Source organism: Hermetia illucens, chromosome 1 (assembly GCF_905115235.1).
Source record: "Hermetia illucens chromosome 1, iHerIll2.2.curated.20191125, whole genome shotgun sequence".
Taxonomy (NCBI): domain Eukaryota; kingdom Metazoa; phylum Arthropoda; class Insecta; order Diptera; family Stratiomyidae; genus Hermetia; species Hermetia illucens.
This window is the reverse complement of record NC_051849.1, coordinates 9,867,982-9,889,727: the sequence shown is the minus strand read 5'-3', so window position 1 is coordinate 9,889,727 and position 21,746 is coordinate 9,867,982. Positions and strand designations below refer to the sequence as shown.

Below are 21,746 nucleotides of genomic sequence, written 5' to 3'. Positions count from 1 at the left end.
TCACTGTATGTATGACCCTACAGCGTCAGAATTGCACCATGGATAGAGCTGAACTCGGAATCAAAGAAAGTAACGCGATGGTGATACGCATCCAATTTATACTTGCGGTACCTTTTGCATCGGATTACTATAGTTGAAGAATCAATAAAACGGAAGAGGCCTATAGAGTGTCTTAATTGTCCCGAGTTTGGGCCCACTATATAATAGTGTGCATTCCAAGCGTACGAATAATATCCGATCACTCTCATCTTAAGACCGTCAATTCAAGCGTAATCGCATTTCTGGATCTAGAGAAAGCGTTTGAACGTGTGCCACACGAACTCATCTGGTATGCTTTACGACAACACTTAGTGCCAGAAGAACTCGTGCGCTGAGTTCAATTGCTCTACCACGATCCGAAAATTAAAGTTCGAAGTATGGCGGGTGTATCAAAACCGCTTCGTGTCTCTGTTGGTGTTCACTAAGGAAGCGCCCTCTCACCACTCCTCTTTGTTCTTGTTATAGACACCGTCACACGGGACCTTCAACATCCTGCGCCCTACACACTGCTTTATGCAGATGATGTTTTCGTAGCATCTGATAGCAGAAAGGATCTCGAGCAACTTGTCCAAAAATGGAATGATCACCTCATGCAACACGGTCTCAGATTGAATCTAGACAAAACTGAATTGCCTAGAACTGAGCGATTTAAATACCGCGGATTAACGCTATCAGCCAATGGAGAACTGCGTTATGAAATTGCTTCACGCATTAACGCAACCTGGATGAAGTGGCGTTCCACAATTGGTGTTCTTTGTGATCGACGTATCAACGAATGTCTCAAATCTAAAATTTACCACAATGTCGTCCGTCCTGTCGCCCTCTATGGTTCTGAGTGTTGGCCGACTATAGAGGACAATGAACGACGTCTTGCGTTAATGGAATTAGTCAATATGAAATAGAATTACAAGCATTCCTCGATAAGTTCGCTGGTAACACGCGGCAACATCTATCCTAATCACAGCAACACGCCGCCTGACAATATACGACCTCTTTAGTAGGTGTAATTTTCTGATGGACAGCAACCGGAAGCCTGCCTGTCATCAAATCTAACAATTATTTCCACAATTGTTAAAGTCAGAGGTAGAAAACTCCACGCCCATAAACGCTTACGGCTACAGGTAAGTAGACGTGAGTCTTGGCTTGCGTACGACCTTTTCGTGGCATTTCTTTTCAGTGGGCATTATATTGGACGCTGACTATCTGTATCACTGTGGGCCGGTAGTGGACATATAGCATAGGTCCCTAATAGACACCGCAACATCACTTAGGCCGTCAGAAAAATTCAACCTGCCAGGACAACAACAGTCTTTCCATCATTTTTGAAGATGTTGCCGATCCACGTATTCGCGCATTTGAATAACTCCTTAAGCAGGGTATATGTAGACCTTTCAACGGTTGTTGATCAACTTCACTCTATCTGTTCTCCAAGCCTATTAGCGATCTTTAAGAGATTATAGACGCCTGAACGCTTATATAATTCCCATTTGGTACCCTATCCTTCTCATCCAAGGCTTTGTAAACTGTCGCGTTATTTTCAACCTTGAATCTCGCCAAAGCAAACCGCTAAATCCGTGTAGCTCCCGAATATATATTCCAAAGACAGCAATTTGCAGAAGTTTCGGACTCTTCGAAATCCCACAGATGACTTTTGGCCTGTGCAACATGGCGCAAACCTTCCAGAAATTCATCCACAGTGTACTGTTTACTTGGATGATGTTTTGGTCGTGTTATCCACCGAGCCCGAAAATTTGGCTCATCTCAAGTGTATTTTTCAAAACTTCTTTAAACAGACCATGGTTTAGTAGTTTCAGCGTTGAAAAATGCAAATTCCACGTATGGCAGGTGAAATTTCTAGGCCATTCAATCAGCCCTAATGGCACACAACTCGATTCAGGCAAGGTATACACGATTGCCTGCTTTCGACTGCCTAAAACGGTTGAATACTTTTGAAGGTTCTTGGTCACATATTAACAAAGAGAGTCGTGTTGGTGGTAATCCATAAATTGGCTCACTTGGACTTTCTATATGGAAATCTTTTAACGGGAAAGCACTTGAATTCACACAGCATGCGTGGGCAGATCAAACCAGGTGGCCTAACTTCAACAGCCGGTGTCAATAACCATAGTTTCTAAATTGGCAACCAATCGGTGATTACCTTTGGGAAATAGAGCTAGGTGACGATTTAGATTCATTTCATCGTTTTTGAGAACGTTGCCCACCCACCTATTGGCACACTTCTTAAAAAATATCGCAAAATCACTACCGAGCGTAGTCTTTCTGAACTAGTTAAGCATAAAGTTCAGCACGGCATCAACACTATTGGCTCCCCTATCTTTTCTAAGGCCGTTGATCTTCCCTAAAGGGAAAGGCGATCCCGAATTGCCGTCTTCATACCACCCACTATGTATGCTTGATACTGCTGGGAAAGTGCTCGAAAAGCTCATCAGAAGTAGACTCGTTGGTTTTAGGGCAGGGAGATTGACAATTGATGCTGTCATCCAGGTCGTGGACGCCGTTCGACGAGCAGAGGCACATAGCCGCCGAACTCGACGGGTGGTGCTCCACGTAACTCTTGACGTCAGAAACGCCTTCAATTCCGTAAGGTGGAAAGACATTCTAGGCACACTAGACAATACCTTCTTACGGATTTTGAGGGACTATCTGAGGAACCGCTCCCTGCTCTATGAAACACTAGAGGGTCAAAGGTGGATGGAAGTCACGTCGGGGGTAGCACAGGGATCCATCCTAGGGCCGGACCTCTGGAACGCTACCTATGACAGTCTGCTTAAACTCGACATGCCAGAAGAGTCGCGCCTGGTCGGCTACGCAGATGATGTCGCAGCACTTGTTGCTGGACGCACTGTCGAACAGGCGCAAAGCAGACTCGGCATATTGATGCGACGGGTAAGCGGATGGATCACTACTCATGGTTTCAACCTTGCACTGGAAAAAACCGAAGTAGTCATCCTGACTAAAAAGAGAATTGCGACCCTGCCTCCCATATCGTTCGGCGAGTCGATAATCGAGTCAAAATCAGCGGTAAAGTACCTCGGGTTGACTCTTGACTCAAAGACAAGCTTTTCTGAGCAAATCCAAGCAGCAGCGAACAAGACTGCGGCTGGAGTTTCGGCATTAAGTAGGCTAATGGCAAACATTGGGGGTCCTACGTCTAGTAGGCGACGTCTCCTGATGAGCTCAACACAGTCTGTCCTGCTCTACGGCGCAGAGGTATGGGCTGGCGCTCTTAACAAGGAGGTATATCGTAAACGCCTCGCGCAAGTACAAAGACGGGGAGCTTTACGGGTGGCGTCTGCGTACTGCACTGTCTCTGAACCGGCCGTGATGGTGATCGCGGGAGTTATCCCCGTTGCCCTTCTTGCTAGGGAGCGTCAAGCCATATACAAGCGCAAGAGAGGTGGTTGCTCGCGAAGAACGGCAACACACTCTAGACGAGTGGCAGCTCTCTTGGCAAAATGAAACTAGAGGCAGATGGACTGCGCGGCTCATCGGCAACTTAGGTGCGTGGCTGAATTGGAAGCATGGTGAGACTGACTATTTCCTTACCCAATTTTTAAGTGGGCATGGAAGTTTTCAGTCTTACCTGCACAAGATTGGAAAAGCGCGTTCTCCGGATTTTGTGTTTTGCAATGGAGTTGTGGACGATGCCCACCACACTTTTTTTTCTTGTGGAAGGTGGTTCTCGTTGCTAAGAAGATAGAACTTGACCGGTGGAGGAGTCGGATGACAGGGGGTTCCTTGAACTGACTTCCTCCTCTCCCCTCCCGTTGGTGAAAGGAATTCTCTGATTTGAAGGCTCCGCAAGGCGGGAGAGTTCGGGGACTAGCCCGAGGGTAATGTGACAAACGGTTCCAGGCTAGCTCTCTGACGATGGGGAGGTGTTTAGTTGGTAGTCCGACGACGTACCGAATCGGGAGTCCAACACTGTGTGCGTAAATGCATTCACCTACCCTACCCCAAAAAAAAAGGCCGTTGATCTTCGCCACTTCACATGCTCCCTGAACCCAATGGCGAATGGAGACCATGTGGCATAAGAGACGTCTAAATGCTTAGACGATTCCAGACCGACGCCCTATTGCACTCATCCACGATCTTGCATACTCTATCGCAGAATGCCGTATTTTCTCAACGCTGGAACGGAGAACGAAGAAACAGCAGATTCAGGGATGAAACCTCCAGTTTTATTTCGTATATTGTCCCACTCTTCTGTCCCACTAGTTAAGGATCTGAGAATGTTCTTGGACATATTAAACTTCTGCCGTCGTTGCCTATCCAAGTCCACCCACCATCAAGCAATCCTTAACGCTTACCGATCTGGGCCAAAAACTAATGACTCGCGCTTGATTGGGTGGTCCCCAGAGGTTGTCGAGGCGTTTGAGTGCAAGCTACACTTCTGGTATTCTCTCAGTAAGATGTATTCCTAGCCGTATTCGTCGATGCCTCGAATATCGCCGTAGGTGATGCGCTCCTTCATAAGGTGAATCATATCTGGCAGCCGTTCAGCTTCTTTTCCAAGCAACTGAATCTCGTTCAACGGAACTGCAGCACCTACGATCGTTAGTTATTAGCCGCATATCTCTCAATAGCGAGAGTGCAGACAGGCCGTTCACAGGATTCACGGACCTTAAGGCCGGACGCATGCGAGCCGGGGGGACGAAACAGCCAGTACAGTTTCGTGATTCGAAATATTTCTGGAAAGGATAACGCAGTCGCCGACAGTTTTTCACGTGCTAGTGAAGGGATTTTGACCCCCGCCTCACCTCAGACAAGGAATCAAGGCCATATATACACCGGTCAAAATCGTGTACACTTGGGCATCCGCGCAACGAATCGATTAGTCACCGCAAAATATTTTTAGCCCATCACGAACAAGGACATAATTCTTGGGCCAGACACTTCATTGAATGCCATACTTGCAAAACTGTGAGAAAAAAGGTAGACGTGTTGCCTTGGCACACTGAGCGCTTTTACACACTCCATCGCGGGATTCGCACGGTTTCAGGTGTTACCTGACAATCATTGATAGGTTCACTCGGTGGTCTGAGTCAATTTCTCTGGAAGATATTACTCCACAATCTTGTGGCGACGCTGTCTGTCTAGAGTGGATTGCACGCCCCTCGGAGTGCCGGCAATTATAGTCACCAATCAGACCCTCTGTCTTCTCGGAGTTAGGCAAATTCCTCGGCTACAAAAGCCACCGGACAACCACGTATCAGCCGCAATTCAATGGGATGCTCGAAAGATGACACAACTCGACTCTTCTTGATTGCAAGCCCGCGAAGCTCGTATGCGGGGAGAACCTGAGACTTCCCAATGAGTCAACAACTCGGAAGAAGAACATTTCTTCAAAATACACAATTTCTCTCTAATCCAATGTTTTCCACTCGTTCGTTGCATCATTTTCGTCTCCTTTATTATATTTTCTTTTACTAATTTTGGCGGAAAATAGTAGTTTTTTCAAAAATGGATTAAGGAACAGTCGATCTTAAATATACCAAATATTTTCTAACGATTCAAAGGTTTGGTTGTAATATTCTCTTCCCTAGACTTCCATTGGAGATGGCGACGGCCCTCCTGATTCGGTGGCGATGTGTTTCCTCCAAAATCGGACGGTTTTATCCATCGATTCGACTTGCATAGTAAAGTATTGTGTTAGTTCGAATCGATATACCAAGAACAAACGCATTTTGAGTAACAAACACAAAATTACCATTGCCAAAGGTTCGCCGTATGACGAGAATTTGATTGCTTTCGGAAGTGTTCGAGGATTGATTTTCTTAGTAAACCTGGCAAGTATGCAGATATTGTATTGATTAAGTGAGGTGTGAAGCTAAAATAGTTCCAATCTTTTTCAAAATTAGCTGAAACGATTGTGTCAACATTTTGTGGTCACTCGCGAGATATAACTTCATTCAGCTGGATTGTGGCACCTGCCCCAACTCAGCCACGCCCGACTAAAACGCCTGTGCGCAAGTTTTCCCGCAAAGTCGCTGCAGCTCAAAACGTCTCAACCGATGATGTATTCGACATTTACGACTTCGATTACTTAGAAAATGAATTCGGTGTACCAGCACGGTTAGACGCTAAAATTCCTAGCGATGCAGAAAGTGCCGACAACGAACCACAAGATGCTCCCAGCAACGAAAATTTTAATTTTATTGAAGCCTGTAAAAGTCTGAAGGATGATATACTTGCACGAAACCGAGAGGATGCATTTCAGGACTCACCTGCACGTCAACAGCGGCAAGTTACATTAGAAGATTGCCAGCAAGCAATACACGACAGAGAAGAAACATGCACAAGTCGTTCATTTGAATGTGATTCCGAATTGAGCGTTGAATTTCCGGAGTCGAGTGAAGATTCACTTTTAGAAGATTTTCAGAACAATTGCACGTTAACCTCGAACGTGGATTCAAATGGGTTAAGCAAAGAAAGGGCAACATCGCAAGATGTATTTCTTGCGTCCGGTTCTTTGGACGGAAGCGTTTGGATCTGGAACATCAGAACTGGTGAATCTGTGGATCAGATATCATTAAAAGGGCCACATAACCAACACGGTAAAACATTTAATTGAGATCTTTTCGGGCGCTCTAATGGGAGTTACTTTCCAGGCAACAATTATATCGAAGTAACTTGGCTGAATGCAAATACTCTCATCACGAATAACAAGTCTTGCGAACTAGCAATATATGCAGCTGGTCCATCTGCAAATAAGAAGGTAGAATTCAAACGAGAGAAGCATGAATCAAAGCAAAGAAATGTGGTCGGTCTTTGCAAGATGGTCAACTGTCCTATAGTGTGGACGATCTCATCGCGACGAGAGCTAGTTTGTGAAAATATCGAAACAAAGCAAACATTAGCAAAATATTCATGTGCTGTGACTGGGGTTTCAGCGATACGCGAAAATCCAGGTGACATGAACCGGTGAGTTCGACTATGATTGTTTTTGCCACGATCAACCCATTAATAACTCTTTGGTGTTTGTGGTAGAGTTGCAATTGGTTTTCCAGATCGGCGTATTGGACTAATGTCACTTGGCTCAATTACTCCAACAAATATTACAATGGAATGTTTAACATTAAAGGAAGACACGCAAATTGTATCACTTTGCTGGAGCTCTAATGCTAGGTACTTGGCTTTCGGAACTGGCGAGGGACGGGTAAGTGAAACTAAAGAGAAATGAAAACGGTAGCCTCTTGGTACCTAAAATCTTCTTACACTTTAAACTAGGTCGGAGTTCTCGATAGTGAAAAGACGACTGGTCCCATAGTCTTGATGAAGCCCTTCTCGGGGAAACCTGTCTATTCGCTTGCTTGGAGTAGCAACACAATTTTTGCCTGCAGCCAAGAAAAGGTGGCGTATTATGAATGGAATGGCAAAGCGCAGCGTAAGTAACTCATTAACTAATAAAACATTTCCCTGTGCTCATCTGGCTCTCAAATAGATGCAACGAAATTGGACTCCATTAAACAGGCCTCAACCATTGCATTGCATGAAAATTTGTTATTGGTTGGAACCCAAAATGGAGATGTTGTGCTTTACACTCGTTCGGATGGCTCTTCAGTTGATTTTAAATTAATCAGCGCCAAACACACCTCTTCAAAGTACATTAGCGAAATAAGCTTTAATCCACTGAATCCGACGCTTGTAGCAGTTTCATCGCCGTCAAACAACGTAACGATTCTTAAAATTGTTGATCTTTGTTTGGAAACAGACCGCATTCTAGGAACACACGACTTTCAACCAGGCAATCCTTGGGTCAAATGGAGCAACAAAAATGAGAATCTTCTGCTTTCGTGTGGTTTTGATGGTTCCATTGCCATTTGGAATTTATCACAACCTAAACAAGAGCTGACGTTCGTAAAGCATTTCGATTCGCCTATGCTTTGTGCGATTTTCTCACCAATCAATGAAGATATTGTGATATGTGCGGGCAAAGCTACTTCAATTGAAATGTTTAACTATTTGGACACACCAGCAGAGAATCTAGGGAAAAGCAAGCATAAAAAGAAGCATTTAGGAGAAGTGCAGTGGGGGACTCGATTAGATAATGCTGCCCCTTTGAAAAAGAAGTCTAAACAAAAGCAAAAGGATAATAAAGTCGATGATGGAAACTTAGAAATGCTTGAAAGGTTAAAGTCGATTAAAGGCGAAGGAAATGATATCCCAATGGAATCAGACCCTAATTCTAATTTTATAGCAAAGGTAAATGTAGCTCTTGAAAACTAGGCTTGAATTAATTTTTACCTATTTTGAACATGTCTTCTCTAGAATCCTTCTACTATTTTACACCTTCTTGCAAAGGAACTGAATAAGGATACTCTTCAAAGCATTCGGAACGTATTGGAAAACAATTCTGAATCACCGCTCATTTCTGAGAAACTTTTCGGTTCTCGTCAAGATGCTGAAGATATTATGAATGCTGAAAGTAAGTTATCCAATCTCCTCCAAAAATTCTCCGCTATCTCATTCCGAATTTATCCCCCATGCATTTCACCCACCTTTCCAGTGAAAAATCATGAAATATCAAATACAAAATCAATTGGTCGAACTCTAATTCCACAAATCACCGGCAATCTTAAAGAAGAAATTTTGCAATGCATAAAATCAAAGAAATTGAACGAAACTCACATCTCGCTGGCGCCAACGATTTCATATGAGTAAGTGAAATGATCATGCTATCTAGGCAAATTCTTTGTATTCATAATTTTTTCGCGTATCTTCTGATTAGTTTCTGGAAAAAATGCTGCAAAGCATACGCTAATCAACTATTGGAAATTGGACTTGTACTGAACGCGGCATCGTATCTTTTGGCTTGTCATGAAATTAGGGAAAGTGTAGATTACTTAATGGAGAAGCATTATTATCGTGAAGCGTGGATTATTGCAAAAATGCATATCGATAGCAGAGATCCGATGTTTGATGATTTGCTGAAGGCATGGGTTGAACATATTTCTTCCACGGGAAATTATGAAGGAGCTGCTTTGTTGTAAGTATTTGTATTTAAAATATGAAATCTTGTAGAATGTAGTCATGATGAATGAAAATTTCTGATAATTTAATTTCTGTGATTCGTAAAAACCATGGGGCTGAAATGATGTATTATATTCCGACCAACGGGAAAGAGTGTAGAGTTACTGGATTAAAAGCGCGATTTCAGTTTACCGGAGTATAGAAAAAGTTCTGGGTAGATTCGATCAGTCGCGCTAATGTGAAGAGGAATTGTCGCAGATCATGGGGGATTGGCATTTCGTGGAAATAAGTGCATAAATTGGTATCTAGCAAAAAGTCCGGCGGTGACAAATCGATTTTTCCTGTTGATACACGGAGGTGTAAACATTTTAGATAGATTCGGTTGCTCCTACTTAGCCGGGTGAATGTCGGAACAACAGATTCTCCAGCGCTGTCTCCACGAAACCATTGCTGCTTTCGGCTTGATCATTTTATAATGACCCAATTGGTTTGTCGATGGTCAAAAGACCATCGTTAGTTGCCGGAGACGAACAAGAGAGGAGAGCTATCCAACCTAAACCTTGAAACTCCATCCAAGTGTTCCGCCGATACGTGCTTACACGCCCCTATGCTAACCAGGCTCGGGAATATGGGGAGTCCTTTTGGGACTTCGATACCTAATGTGTCATTGCAAAAACTTCACGCGTCTTTTCCGATGCGAGTTATATGTATGATGAGTAACGATGACTCACAAATAAAGACCAAGTTGTCGAATATGTAAACAAATTGAACTTTGTGATTTGATTCTTATGTTAACATCCTTTGCTTGAGAAGATATTGAATACTGTAGTTTAGTTTAGTGGGAAGGGCCGCAGCTTTAAGCACTCAGACCTTAACTAGGCCCTTTGTACTATCCCCGGAGATCGCCTATTCATCGGCCTCTAGTCGACATCGTTCGCAGACTTTCGCGATTCTGAGAACATTCTTCAGAGACAGAGAATCCGCAGACTCTTCGTTGAAGAACACCTCACCAAGGTATCTCCGTCTGAGGTCTGAGGAGGCCGGGCAGCTGCATACGAAGTGCAGAACCGTCTCTTCTTCCTCCTCGCCTTGGCTGCATATGACCGAAACCGCCATTTCGGTTTTTTCCATGTAGTAGTTTAAGGGGCAGTGTCTCATTAAAAGCCCTACCTCTAGCGACCTCGAGTTCCTTCACAACGATTTTCGCCTGCCAGCAAAAATTCAAATTTCTCCATTCGGCTGCATGAATACTCGCCATTTCCCCCTTCAGACTGGACTTGACAGTAGATGGCCGCATGCCAAAAGCTGGTTTTGACCCCACCATTGTAGATTCAGGACCTTGGCAAGATAGTCTTTATACAGGCACAAGAGTCACCTAATGTTTTCCAAGAAATTTCCGGATGGACGGTATAATTGGCCGCCTTTCCACGCGCCAATGGTATCAAGCCTATGTACGTCGTTAGCTGCTTTCCGTTTTACCTCCAAATGGATTGGGGGTAAATTTAGAATAGCTCCGAGTGGCACAGTCGGCGTACTACTCATTGCTCCTGTAATACTTAGGCAACTGATCCTTTCAATCGCGTCAGCAGCTTCCTACTGTTAGCAAAGTTCAGTCTTGGCTACAAGACGATGCACGCATACATCAAAATGGGTTTTATTATGGATGTATTCATCCAATGAATCCGTTTTGGTGAAAGTCCTCAGGTCTTACCTATCGTAGTCCTTCCGGATTTTTGGTGTTGTTCCTGAATATGGTGCTTCCACGTTAACTTGGAGTCAAGATATACTCCTAAATATTTGAGTGTTTGTACCAGCTGGATTTCCGCCCCTACTAAGGTGGGTAGCGTGTAGTTGCCCCACCTGACGTTTCTAGTGGACATAACTAGTGCAGTTTTCCTAGCGTTCACCGTGAGTCCATTATGGAAGCACCAACTGTGGATTACATGCAGTGTGGCATTCAGGTGGTGACATACTATGACAGTAAACTTGGCAATAATTATTATTGCTAAATCGTCCGCTTGTGCGTAGACCTTTGTGCAATCCAGGAGCCATAGCAAGGTGTCCATTACCAAGAGCCACAACAGAGGAGAGAGAGACCTCTTCCTGTGGGCAACCCCTAAGACACCCTGCCTCAATAAACTCCTGTCCGAACAATATGTGGATCTTTCTCCACTCTAGTATATGAAGGGTTCAACTAAATACTGTAACTTGATATTATAACGTAAATATCCTGTGCTTCTAGCACAGTTAGTAATGGAGTTAATGTAATCATTCTTTCTTGAGAACATATTAATGCTGATAAGAGTACGGGTCATCACTACCAGAAGATAGAGACTAACTAGTAACTGCTGAAGTAAGCAACTAAGATCAAATATCGATTTGAATCAAACTACTTAGGATGCAATCTTACAATTTAGATCCTCTGTTTTCCTCACCATCAACGGCGCCACAACCGGTATCCGGTCTAGGCCTGCCTTAATAAGGAACTCCAGACATCCCGGTTTTGCGCCGAGCTCCACCAATTCGATATCTCTAAAAGCTGTCTGGCGTCGTGGCCTACGCCATCGCTCCATCTTAGGCAGGGTCTGCCTCGTCTTCTTTTTCTACCATAGATATTGCCCTTATAGACTTTCCGGGCTGGGTTATTCTCATCCATATGGATTATGTGACCCGCCCATCGTAACTTATTAAGCTGGATTTTATCCACAACCGTGTGGTATCGCTCATAGATTTCGTCGTTATATAGGCTACGGAATCGTCCATCCTAATGTAGGGGGGCCAACAATTTTTCGGAGGATTTTTCTCTCGAACGCGGCCAAGAGTTCGCAATTCTTCTTGCTTAGAACTCAAGTCTCCGAGGAATACTTTGTTTTGAGAAGTATATATTATAGAATATCAGATCAATGATTTCAGTCACGAGAAAGTAAGTCATGAGCTAAACTCACAAGTTCAAAGTCACACAGGGTCAATCACATTCACAAAGTTATAAAGTTAATCTCTGTTATTGGATTGGTATTGGAGTTAGAGTGTTACGGGAAGTGTTTAAGTGTTAAGTCATAAGTTAGGAACTAACTTATGTAAAACCATAACATTCAAGTAAAATGCATCTGGGGAAAACTCAAGTTATTATTTAAAGGTTGCGCGGAAGGAACCTCACTATAATATTTTTTATTAATAATCGTCCCACCGATTATGTGTGACGTGGCCTTTGAGGTTCTCCCCCAACCTTGACATCCGCAGGCCATGATTATGGAGGATGTCCCTTTCTGTAAAAGTTTTGCGAGGCTAAAGAGGTTTAGGGGAAAAGGAGGTCCTCAAATCAAAAAGAAATTTGTTGAAATTCATTCCCACGTGCAATTCGTTAATGACAAAAACGATATAAATCCGGAGTAAAAAAAGGTGAGGGAATATAAACGAAAAATTAAAATAAAAAAGTTAAGAAAATATAAATAAAACAAAAGAAAGAATATAAAAAATAAGAAATTAAAAAAAAATAAGAAAATGAGAAAATATCGATCAAGCAACAAGAAAAATGAGATAAAGGCCCTTTTAACTCGAGAGCTCTCTAGGGGAGAAATGAATCGACTTTCAACGAAATTTATCAAGGACCAAAATGATTCTACTAATGCATCTTTGACAAACACTTTACCAAATTGTACTCTTGGGAAAATTCTTCTTTTGCATTGGTGTGGCACTTCTTCAGGTCAATAAATTATAAAAGAAACGCTTTTAAGAGTGGCTCTTATCCTTCTGTCTTTCTGCCCCAAAACTTGCATGAAAATTCCCTTCCTTTTTCTCTTTTTTGCACCCTCCATCCCAAATCAACTTTGCAGTGTGCCGCTTTACGACTTTCTTCTTCAGCAGTTTCTTTATATTGCTCCTCGAATAAATCGAAATCTTGATTGATTCAATAAACATTCGAAAATTATCGATGATAAGAAAAGGAATTCTATCCATTGTTGCAGCAGGCGCAGCACAACACATCAGAAAATGTCATGTAAAGCGTCAAATTGAAGTTACCTTTTAAAAAGGTTTGGTTATTGTCCATTCCTTCCACTTATTCGTGTGCAACCTAATTTCTCATCAGGCCGAAACTCCCACGCCGATCAAACTCCTATAAATCCAATCCTCCCTCTAAGCGGGGGTGTGCCCATCTGATTTCTAGTGGCACTAAACACTGGGGGAGGGGGATGAACTTCCCTGACAACTAGGTCTCCACTTTGTTATACAGCAAATTACTTTATTATCATTTCTTTTTGACTGCAACTCAATACGACCTGTAATTTCACTCTGAAATGATTGTGTCCGCACCGCGGCTTCGAATCGACTACCGATCCACCCGTTTCGCTGTCAATCGATCAACCGGTATCGGTCCCACTAATTTCTATGCCCAAAAAATTTAATTCGCCTCAACCAGACCAACCGTTAAAATAAATTAACCGATCAAGTTTAAATGCAAGGTCAATCTTCCCTTTTGACCCGTCATCATATTCGAACATATAAATTGATAATTTGTATATAAATATATAAATGAGTTTTAGAATCTTAGGGAGATGTAAGTGGTAGGTTTTGATAAATAAAATGAAATGTTTGATTTTTGTTTTTAAAATTTTAAATGCTTGATGTAAATGAATGTTGAGGAAGGGAAAACAGAAATAGGAGAAATATAATGAGAGAGGTAAGGGGTTTTAAGAAGAATTTTCTTTCGGTAGCGATTCTCGGGCAGTGAAACATCATGCTCTGGTTTCGTCTGAATATTACCGCACCCAGAACCTGAGAGAGCAGATAGATGTCATCAGTGTAGTCGAAGTGTTTGAGGAGTTCCTTAAGTCAGTGTTAATCTGAACTGAAAGATTTTGTGAATAGAGATTTTACGAAAGAGTTAGAATATTTGCGATCTTTCAATAGTTATGTGACTACAATTAACTAACTATTTCTTAAACTAGTGTCGAACGCGGATGTTTGGTCTTCTCCTTGACTTTTAAAAACAATTTTTTAGTTGCTATCAAAAGTTGTTTTTTAAAGTCTTTCCAGAGCGCCCACAATTTCATGCATTCATCCGGCAGCATTTCACCCCCAACTGAAACCAAAGAGGATTTCATCGAAGAACAAAACGCATGGCTCAGCCCCGGCAAGTAAAAAAGGACGCGTCGCGCGTCCCACTTCCTGGCTGCGTTTCTTTTCGAAAAAAAGGCTTTAGTCAGGCCAAGAAAACCCTCTTAATCATGCTTCCAGCGCCGGACTTAAAATTGTGTGGTATTTGCTCGCTGACATCATAAGGCGGCTGTAGCGGAATCCGAAAGAGGCCCGTTCTAATTAGAAATATCTCTGAACACGTCGACCATGTTTATCTCATAGGTGGCGGCTTCAGCTTTCGCACTGCCTTCTAATGTCGAGTACAGGATCGCTGGAAATCTCATGTTCTTCCTGTATACCAACCTCGCAGGTCCAAATAGAACAACTGGCGGAACATTCGACCAAGATGGGTCGTCTTTCAAGCATCCCATTGTACTGCAGATGTTACTTAGGTATCTGGTGCCGCTTGAAACCGAGGAGTTTGCCTCACTCCTAGAAAAGGGAGAACTCGAACTGCATTCCTTGATCAGTGATTATTGTCGGCACACCGAAGCGTGGAATTTACCCTCGCCAGAGGGCCTCAGCACAAGATTGTGCAGAAATATCTTTCAGAGATATGGTCTCAGTCCACCGCCTGAATCTACCGATAATTGTGAGGCAATACCTGAAACTGTGTGAGTCTCGCAAAGGGCCAGTTAAATCGAGATGAATTATGAGGAAACACTTGGTGGACTGGAACGACTACCACTTTCCCCACATGTTTTATAGTCTTGTACTTCTGGCATGCGATGCACTGTCTGGCCCAAGGATTAATGTCCTTGTTCATGGATGATCAGAAATTCTTAGGGACGACTAATCAATTTGTTGTCCGGATGCCTGGGTGGGCTAGATAGTGAACGGCGTGGTTCCTTGTCTGAGGTATAATCACATATACTGGACGTTGAACCGAAGATAGGACACTGCGTGTGGCCTGCTTTCAAGAGAATGCCGGAAGTATTTAATTGCGTTTACCTTTTGTTGAAAAGCGGCGATGTCTGAGACAACGACGAATACGGTTAGGGGTGCATCTTGCTGAGAGAATACCAAAAGTGTAGCATCCATCAGCTGTTGTTTGATGGCTTCAAACGCCTGGATAGCCTCTGGGGCTGATAAAGCTCAGGTTCCGATGTTGGCCAGGGAGCGCTTTGTCCGACTTCTATTTCAAGGTAAAGGAGTGACGTATATGTGATTTAGATTGCATTTCCCAGCGTTGGATGAATCTCTGAAAGGTTCGCACAACATTTCAAAGTCCAAGTCATCGTACTGGACTCAAAGAGTCCGAAATTTGACCAGATTGCCATTTTTAGAATAGCTTTGGGAGCTACAGGGATTTAGTGGTATCCCTTGGCTAAGTCTAAGGTCTACGATAGAGTGCGTAAATGAATGTCGAATGCAATGGGGTGTCGGTCTGGAGTCGTCTGAGCACTAATCACCACACTCCATGCGCCATTGCGTGCAAAGAGCATGTGAGGTGGTGAAGATCAACAGCTTTAGAAATGATAGGGGAGCCAGTTGTGTTGATGTGGTGCTGAACATGGCACCTCGGTCATATTTTTGAAGAAGTGCACGAATAGGTGGGTTGGTGGTATTCAAAAATGATGGAATGAATGTTAGGCGTGCAGGTTGAGTTTCTTCCTGATGAGCTAAGGGAGGTCGGTGAGTCAAAGATGAATCTGTTGATCCACTAGAAATTCATAGTGGCACAGGGGGTCTGCGCCTAAGATGAGAGTGCCTATATCCGCTATAATGAAGCGCCAAAAAATGTTGGTCGAAGTCTTAGATTTAGTCGTGCGTTTTAAGGTTTCCTCTGTTTGTTGATGATTTCGGTATGAAAGGCGAACCGGGACTTCAACGCCGGCTCATGGGGTCATAAATTGTTAGACGACATGGTACTGCATTTCAGGGGCCAACGTCAGAGATCCCGGCAAGTGCAGCTTTTGGAGAAAACGTGCAGGGGTTGGCGCATTTCCTTTTTACGCGAAAAATGTATTCGAGGTGGTTGACATGCTCGGACTCAGAGGAAGACGTAATCAGATCATCATTGAAATAAACGAAACAAACGTGGAGGTTTCGTAACACGGAGTGGATGAATCTCTGAAAGGTTTGCGGCGTATTGCACAGTCCAAAAGTTATCTTTATTATTATTATTCTGTTAAGGGAAAGTCGCACCGCGTCCTTGAAGAACTATTGTGCCCCTTTTACTGGTTACAGTGTACCTGTTGATCATAGTATCTCAAGCAGGCCTGTAACCGTTAGGAACTTTAGTATGTTCCCCACTTCCAGATGTTTCAGCTTTGCATCTGGTATTAAGTGTTCTCCCAGATGTATCGACCTACTTTGCACAAGTGCCGGACACTATCCCAAGACGTGCATAGAGGTTTCGTCCTCCTCCTCACAAAACCTGCAGGCAGTGTCCGTAGATATCCCTAGCTTCCCTAGGTGATAGTTCAGCCGACAATGACCAGTGAGAATTCCCACTATGATTCGGAGGTTCTTTTTGGTGAGGTCTAAGCAATCCTTTGTACGCATGGGTTCGTATCCCCCAATAAGCACTCTAGACTGCTCCATCCCTGGTAGGCCCACCCAATATAGTTCCCTCAACCGTTTCTCTTCGTTTCTTAGATTCATAGCCATGAAACCGTTTCCGATTCCACAGAAGGGTTCTGGCCCGTGTAAAGGCATCCCTGCTCCCTTCTTGGCTAGTTCATCCGCTGCCTCATTGCCTTCCAACCCAGCATGGCCTGGTATCCAGACCTTGTTGGACGAGCCGAGTGTATTCAGTCTCTCAAGGCATTCCCATACCAGTTTAGAGTTCACCTGGTTGGACCTAAGTGCCTTGATCGCTGCTTGGCTATCGGTGAGAATAGCTATGTTCTGCCCCCTGTAGTTCCTTTGCAGATTAAAGGAGGCACATTTGTCTATGGCGTAAATTTCCGCCAGGAATATGCTAGTGTACCTACCCATTGGCTCAAAGTATCTTAATGATCTTGAAGGATTCCGAAAAATGTCTTGACTAAGTCCAAGGTCGAGAAAATACGGCAATTTGCGAGAGAGTGCGGAAAATCGGGGTAGCGTGGAATAGTGTCGGCTCAAGGGGTCGAAAATTGTCATCCGACGTGCTGCATTTCGTGTAGCCAGTTTTTTGAAAAAGTACAGAGGCTGGTACATTTAGTGGTCTCTTCGGTGAATCTACGGTGGTACCAGCGTACCTCCTTCGAACACTTCAGTCACTCACGTGTCATTACACAAAAATTTTATGTGTCCTTAACTGATGCATTGGACCACACCGGAACCCGACAAACCAACAAACATGGCACATCGCGTAAATCTAATGAAAAATTAACAGCGAGCTAAATTTGAAATTAAAAACAAAAAGGAGAGCTCGACCCCGCGCGGGGTGTAAAATTCCGGACTCGAATGCCGCGATCGAGAGAGAAGATCCACAAAGGATCGCATCCTCAATGCCTGTGCTACCTCAGATGTACAATGTGGCGTGTCCTTTGGAGTTCCTACGCAGACTTGGCATCCTCAGGCCATAAAATTGGAGGATGTCCCTTAGTTATTGTGGATTCTGCAGGTTAGAGAGGAGGTCTCGCCTCCCTCTCAAATTAAAGAAAATTTTTTTTAAATACAATTCTAAAACAAATAAATAGATTCCGTTTATATAAGTGTTTTTCTATTTTCATTAAGGTGTACACTCGCCGGAAACTACAGTGGAGCCTTGAAATGTTTGTCAGAGCGAAGACAACAAACAGATGAACATCGTGAAGTTATGGAGGCCTTGGAGACTAAAGTTCCAATTTAATTCCGATTTTCTCATTTCTCTTGGGAAAAACATCTAATTAGAATAGTAAATGACCTCTTTCTCCATTCGTTTTTATTAAACCAATTTTGAATACTGCATAGGCGTAATGTATTTGTCTTTGTTGTTTTAATCATTTCAACTAGTAAAATAACTAAACTAGAAAACAGGAGTCTGATAGTGTTAAGATTGGTTATAAAATTCTTCGATTATTATTGTCTAAAAGAATATTTGATGAAATAAAAATTTAATATGATAACGTTAGTTCGTTTTTCATTAAGGCACTTGACGAGGTGGTATGTGTGAAACTAATTTCGCAGGAAGAGGCGAAGCAAGGTTGAGAAGAAAATATGCATATCTTCTAATTAAAGCATCAGCTCGAAAATTAAACGTAAATGACAAAGGGTCCCTGCGCTTGGAATGTCGTGATGTTGAAAGTGGGCCTCGCTGGAGGACACTTCAGACAACGATCGCGTCAAGCTTTCTATTTAATGGTGGACGGCGAAATTGTCGACTTGCGGAGGGAGTGTCATAATCTCCGCGATTTAGCACGGCGTGCAGAGTACAGATCAGCTAAAATGAAACTCCGCTGTATGATAACCAAAGAGTAAAGCCTGCTGGCAAAGGCTATCCGACAAGTTGAATGGGCCGAATTGTGCGGACATTATTCTCTACAGCTCCTGCTCCGATTAATGACAAAAGCGTGGAAGATGCCGGGAATTGCCACTTTTTTACTATAAAAGGACTGGAAGAGGCAGTCCTGTGAACGGTTCTCCCAATCTTTCTGCAAAAAAGTAGAAGGCGCCCGGTAAAATCGGCTGGAGCTACTACTCGGCACATTGAAGGCATTTTTACTTGTCGCTGGAAGCAGACGAGGCTCGTGCAAATGTGTGAAAATGTTTGAGAGGCTAATGAGGAGTAGACTCGTCGAAGCGATACGGTTTTAGAGCACGGAGATGCACGGTGGATGCTGTTTGTTAAGTTGAGACACCCAGCATTGATTTCGACTAGTGGCGCTCCGCGTAACGTGGAAATGGGAAGAGTCGCGCCTGATTAGTTATGCAGATAATGCTGGGGCACTTGTTGCTGGACGCACTGTTGGACAAGCGCAAAGCAGATTTCGTTATTGATGCGTTTCAGCCTTGCATAGGAAAAAAATCAAATAAACCTCTTGACTAAAAAGAGAATCCCCTCCCCTGCGTCGCCTGTCGATCGCAAGTTGATTTTAGGGCTAAAACCAACGGTTACATACCTTGGATTAACGCTCGATTGGAAGATGAACTTTTGCGAGCAAATCAAAGCAACATCGGAGAAGACCGTAGCTAGAATTTTGGCCTTAACTGGCAAACGTTAAGGATCCATTCTGCTCTATGTCGCGGAAGTTTGAATTGATGTCTTTGGCGATAAAATGCATCGTTAGCCCCACGCGCAGATACAGAGACCGCTGTTTTGAGGACCGGCTGTGGTGGTGATCGCAGGAGTCATCCCTGTTGCCCTTCTTAATAACGAACGCAAGGCCAGCAAAAGCACTAGCGAGAGGACTGCCCGCGGAGAAGAACCCGCCCCCCCCCGCCTGTCAAGTTTTCAAGGATCGGTGTCAGCGTTCGACACATCCGTTAGCCGGTTGACGGTTGGGCGTGGTTCGGATACGGTCGATTCCTAGAAACTGGGACTGTTTGACTGTTTGGCCAGAGGTAGCGTTGAGAAACAAGCTTTCGAGTAGTTCGGATGTAGGGGTGGCTTAGCCCATGTAGGTTGTTGAAGATGCTTCTTCTGAAGTCGCCTGGCAGGTAGCACCCTGGATGTCCATTCATTGGAGTTGAAGGTTCGGATTATTGTAAGTCCCGTAAGGATGAATCGTCTCTCTATGCACTGGCTAGTCTAGTTCAACCTCTAGACTTATTCGTTCCACCCTGGAGAGTGTATCGACGTTTGTGTTGTTGGTTCTATTCTGTTGCCTTATGTCGGTGGTGAATTGGCTAATGTAGATGTGTTGCTTGGTTCTCCTTGGTTCGGTATTTGTCTTCTGGTTAAAGGCGAACACCAAAGGTTTATGGTGTGTGTTGATGATAAAATGCTTGCTTTTAAGTAATTGCTGAAAGTGACGTACAGCACTGAAGATTGCCAGAAGTTCTCTGTCATATGTAGGGTCCATGCCCTGAGCCCCGTTGAATACCTTTGAATAGAACCCAAGCGATTGCCAAGTTCCGTTGACTCGTTGGTAAAGTAGAGCTCCCATACCGTGATCTGAAGCATCACCGTCTAATGATATTTCTTCTTCTTGGTCTCGATGACCTAGTAGTGTAGACTTCTTAAGATTTGCATTTTTGTTTTGCCGATTGATACTTTGCTGTGGGAAGTCTTCTAGCCTAAGCCGCCACAGGCTGGCCTGTAGCTTCTTTGATGTGTTCCACTGCATGCTTGGGTCGTTCCTTGTCAGTTCAGGAAACTGGGTGAAGAGATGCTGGAAACCGTTGCCTTCTGGGACCGTCAAGATCGTGGGTAGATTGCTTTTTATCACTCTTCCTTTTGTAGTAAGACCGATTTTACTATCGATCAATTGTCGACGCTGGAGATTTACTAGAAGACCGTGGGTAGCCTCAAGTCGGCTCCTATGTCGGGATACTCTATTTGTACGGTGATGAATTCTCACTGAAGAGGTCGCCTTAGGTTGAAGTCCAGAACCTTGTTGGTTCTGCCGAAGATCTTGATAGTGGTTTCGTTGGCTGCGTAGAAAGTGTAAGCCTGAGACAATTGCCCCCTTGTCGATGAGGTATGTCTGGTTTGTCCGCTCATCTTTCAAGAAAAGGCGGAATGGTATGCCAGCAGCGGTTTCCGTCATTAACGTTGCTGGTTGGAGTTTAACTTACACGCAGCGTGTCATTTGCGTGTTTGGTAAGCTAACCCTAATTATTTATTTATTTAATTTAACGGACAACAAACAGAGTAAACTCCAATTAATTATTGTCCTCCGGAGGAAGAGAAACCTAAAATCTTATCCTACGTTTAAAACTACTTCAAGTAGAGAAGTTAAAAGGACCAAGCTGTTCTGCGTTGTAATTTCGGCAAAGCCTAGGAACCGGAGAATGAAAGTAAACTTCGAGCTTTGCGAAGGGCACGTTGAAGATGTCTGCGCTCCGTGTATTATAAGACGCAGGACGGCAGGCGGTGTCGTCAGCGGCGAAGCAGTCCATCAGACCCGAGGAAAGTTTAAAAAATGTGCATAGATCCAGATAAGATCTACGCTGTTGTAGAAAAGAAAAGTTCAGAAAGCGGAGGCGGGAGGGATAGTCCACACGAGGGAAGCTTTTCTTAAAAAAGGGGGGACAAGACAATCACAGTTATGGGAGGGAGACCAGATCACGGAGCAATAATCGAGGGTATTCCTCACGAGGGAATTGAAGAGAGCTAAGGAGGGTTGGATGGAGTCAAACTCAGAGGAGGAGCGAAGAATAAAGCCTGACAATTTTGCTGCCCGATTGGTGACTTCGAGGCAATGGGTGTCAAAGCGGAGCTTATTGTTGAAAGTGACTCCGAGATCTTGAGTGAAATTTAAGCAGGATAAGGAATGCCCGTTAAGAGAGTAGGAGAAAGAAGTGGGTGAGGATTTTAGGGAGTAGCAAATAGAGTGACACTTTCTGACATTTAACGCTAAACTATTAGTCGAGCACCAAAGAACCAGAGTGTCCAGGTTAGATTGAAGGGAAACACAGTCCATAGGCGACGATATAGCGGAAAACAGCTTAAGGTCGTCTGCATAGAGCAAACAGGGACAAGTAAAGAGGGGAGAAAGGTC

General features: G+C 43.7%; 1 protein-coding gene across 2 annotated transcripts in view; it reads left to right on the top strand.

The window, feature by feature from the left end:
- Positions 1–18,201, top strand: part of LOC119646930 (protein rigor mortis) — a 34,401-nt gene extending 16,200 nt beyond the window's left edge. For both annotated transcript variants that reach the window (XM_038047615.1, XM_038047614.1), the window contains exons 4-13: positions 5,607–5,853; positions 5,922–6,617; positions 6,672–6,984; positions 7,051–7,219; positions 7,291–7,447; positions 7,505–8,265; positions 8,332–8,488; positions 8,570–8,720; positions 8,792–9,049; positions 17,839–18,201. In XM_038047615.1, the coding sequence (XP_037903543.1) occupies positions 5,607–5,853; positions 5,922–6,617; positions 6,672–6,984; positions 7,051–7,219; positions 7,291–7,447; positions 7,505–8,265; positions 8,332–8,488; positions 8,570–8,720; positions 8,792–9,049; positions 17,839–17,953 (3,024 nt within the window). In that variant the 3' untranslated portion in view covers positions 17,954–18,201. The remainder of the gene's footprint in view (positions 1–5,606; positions 5,854–5,921; positions 6,618–6,671; positions 6,985–7,050; positions 7,220–7,290; positions 7,448–7,504; positions 8,266–8,331; positions 8,489–8,569; positions 8,721–8,791; positions 9,050–17,838) is intronic.
- The last annotated feature ends 3,545 nt before the right edge of the window (positions 18,202–21,746 follow it).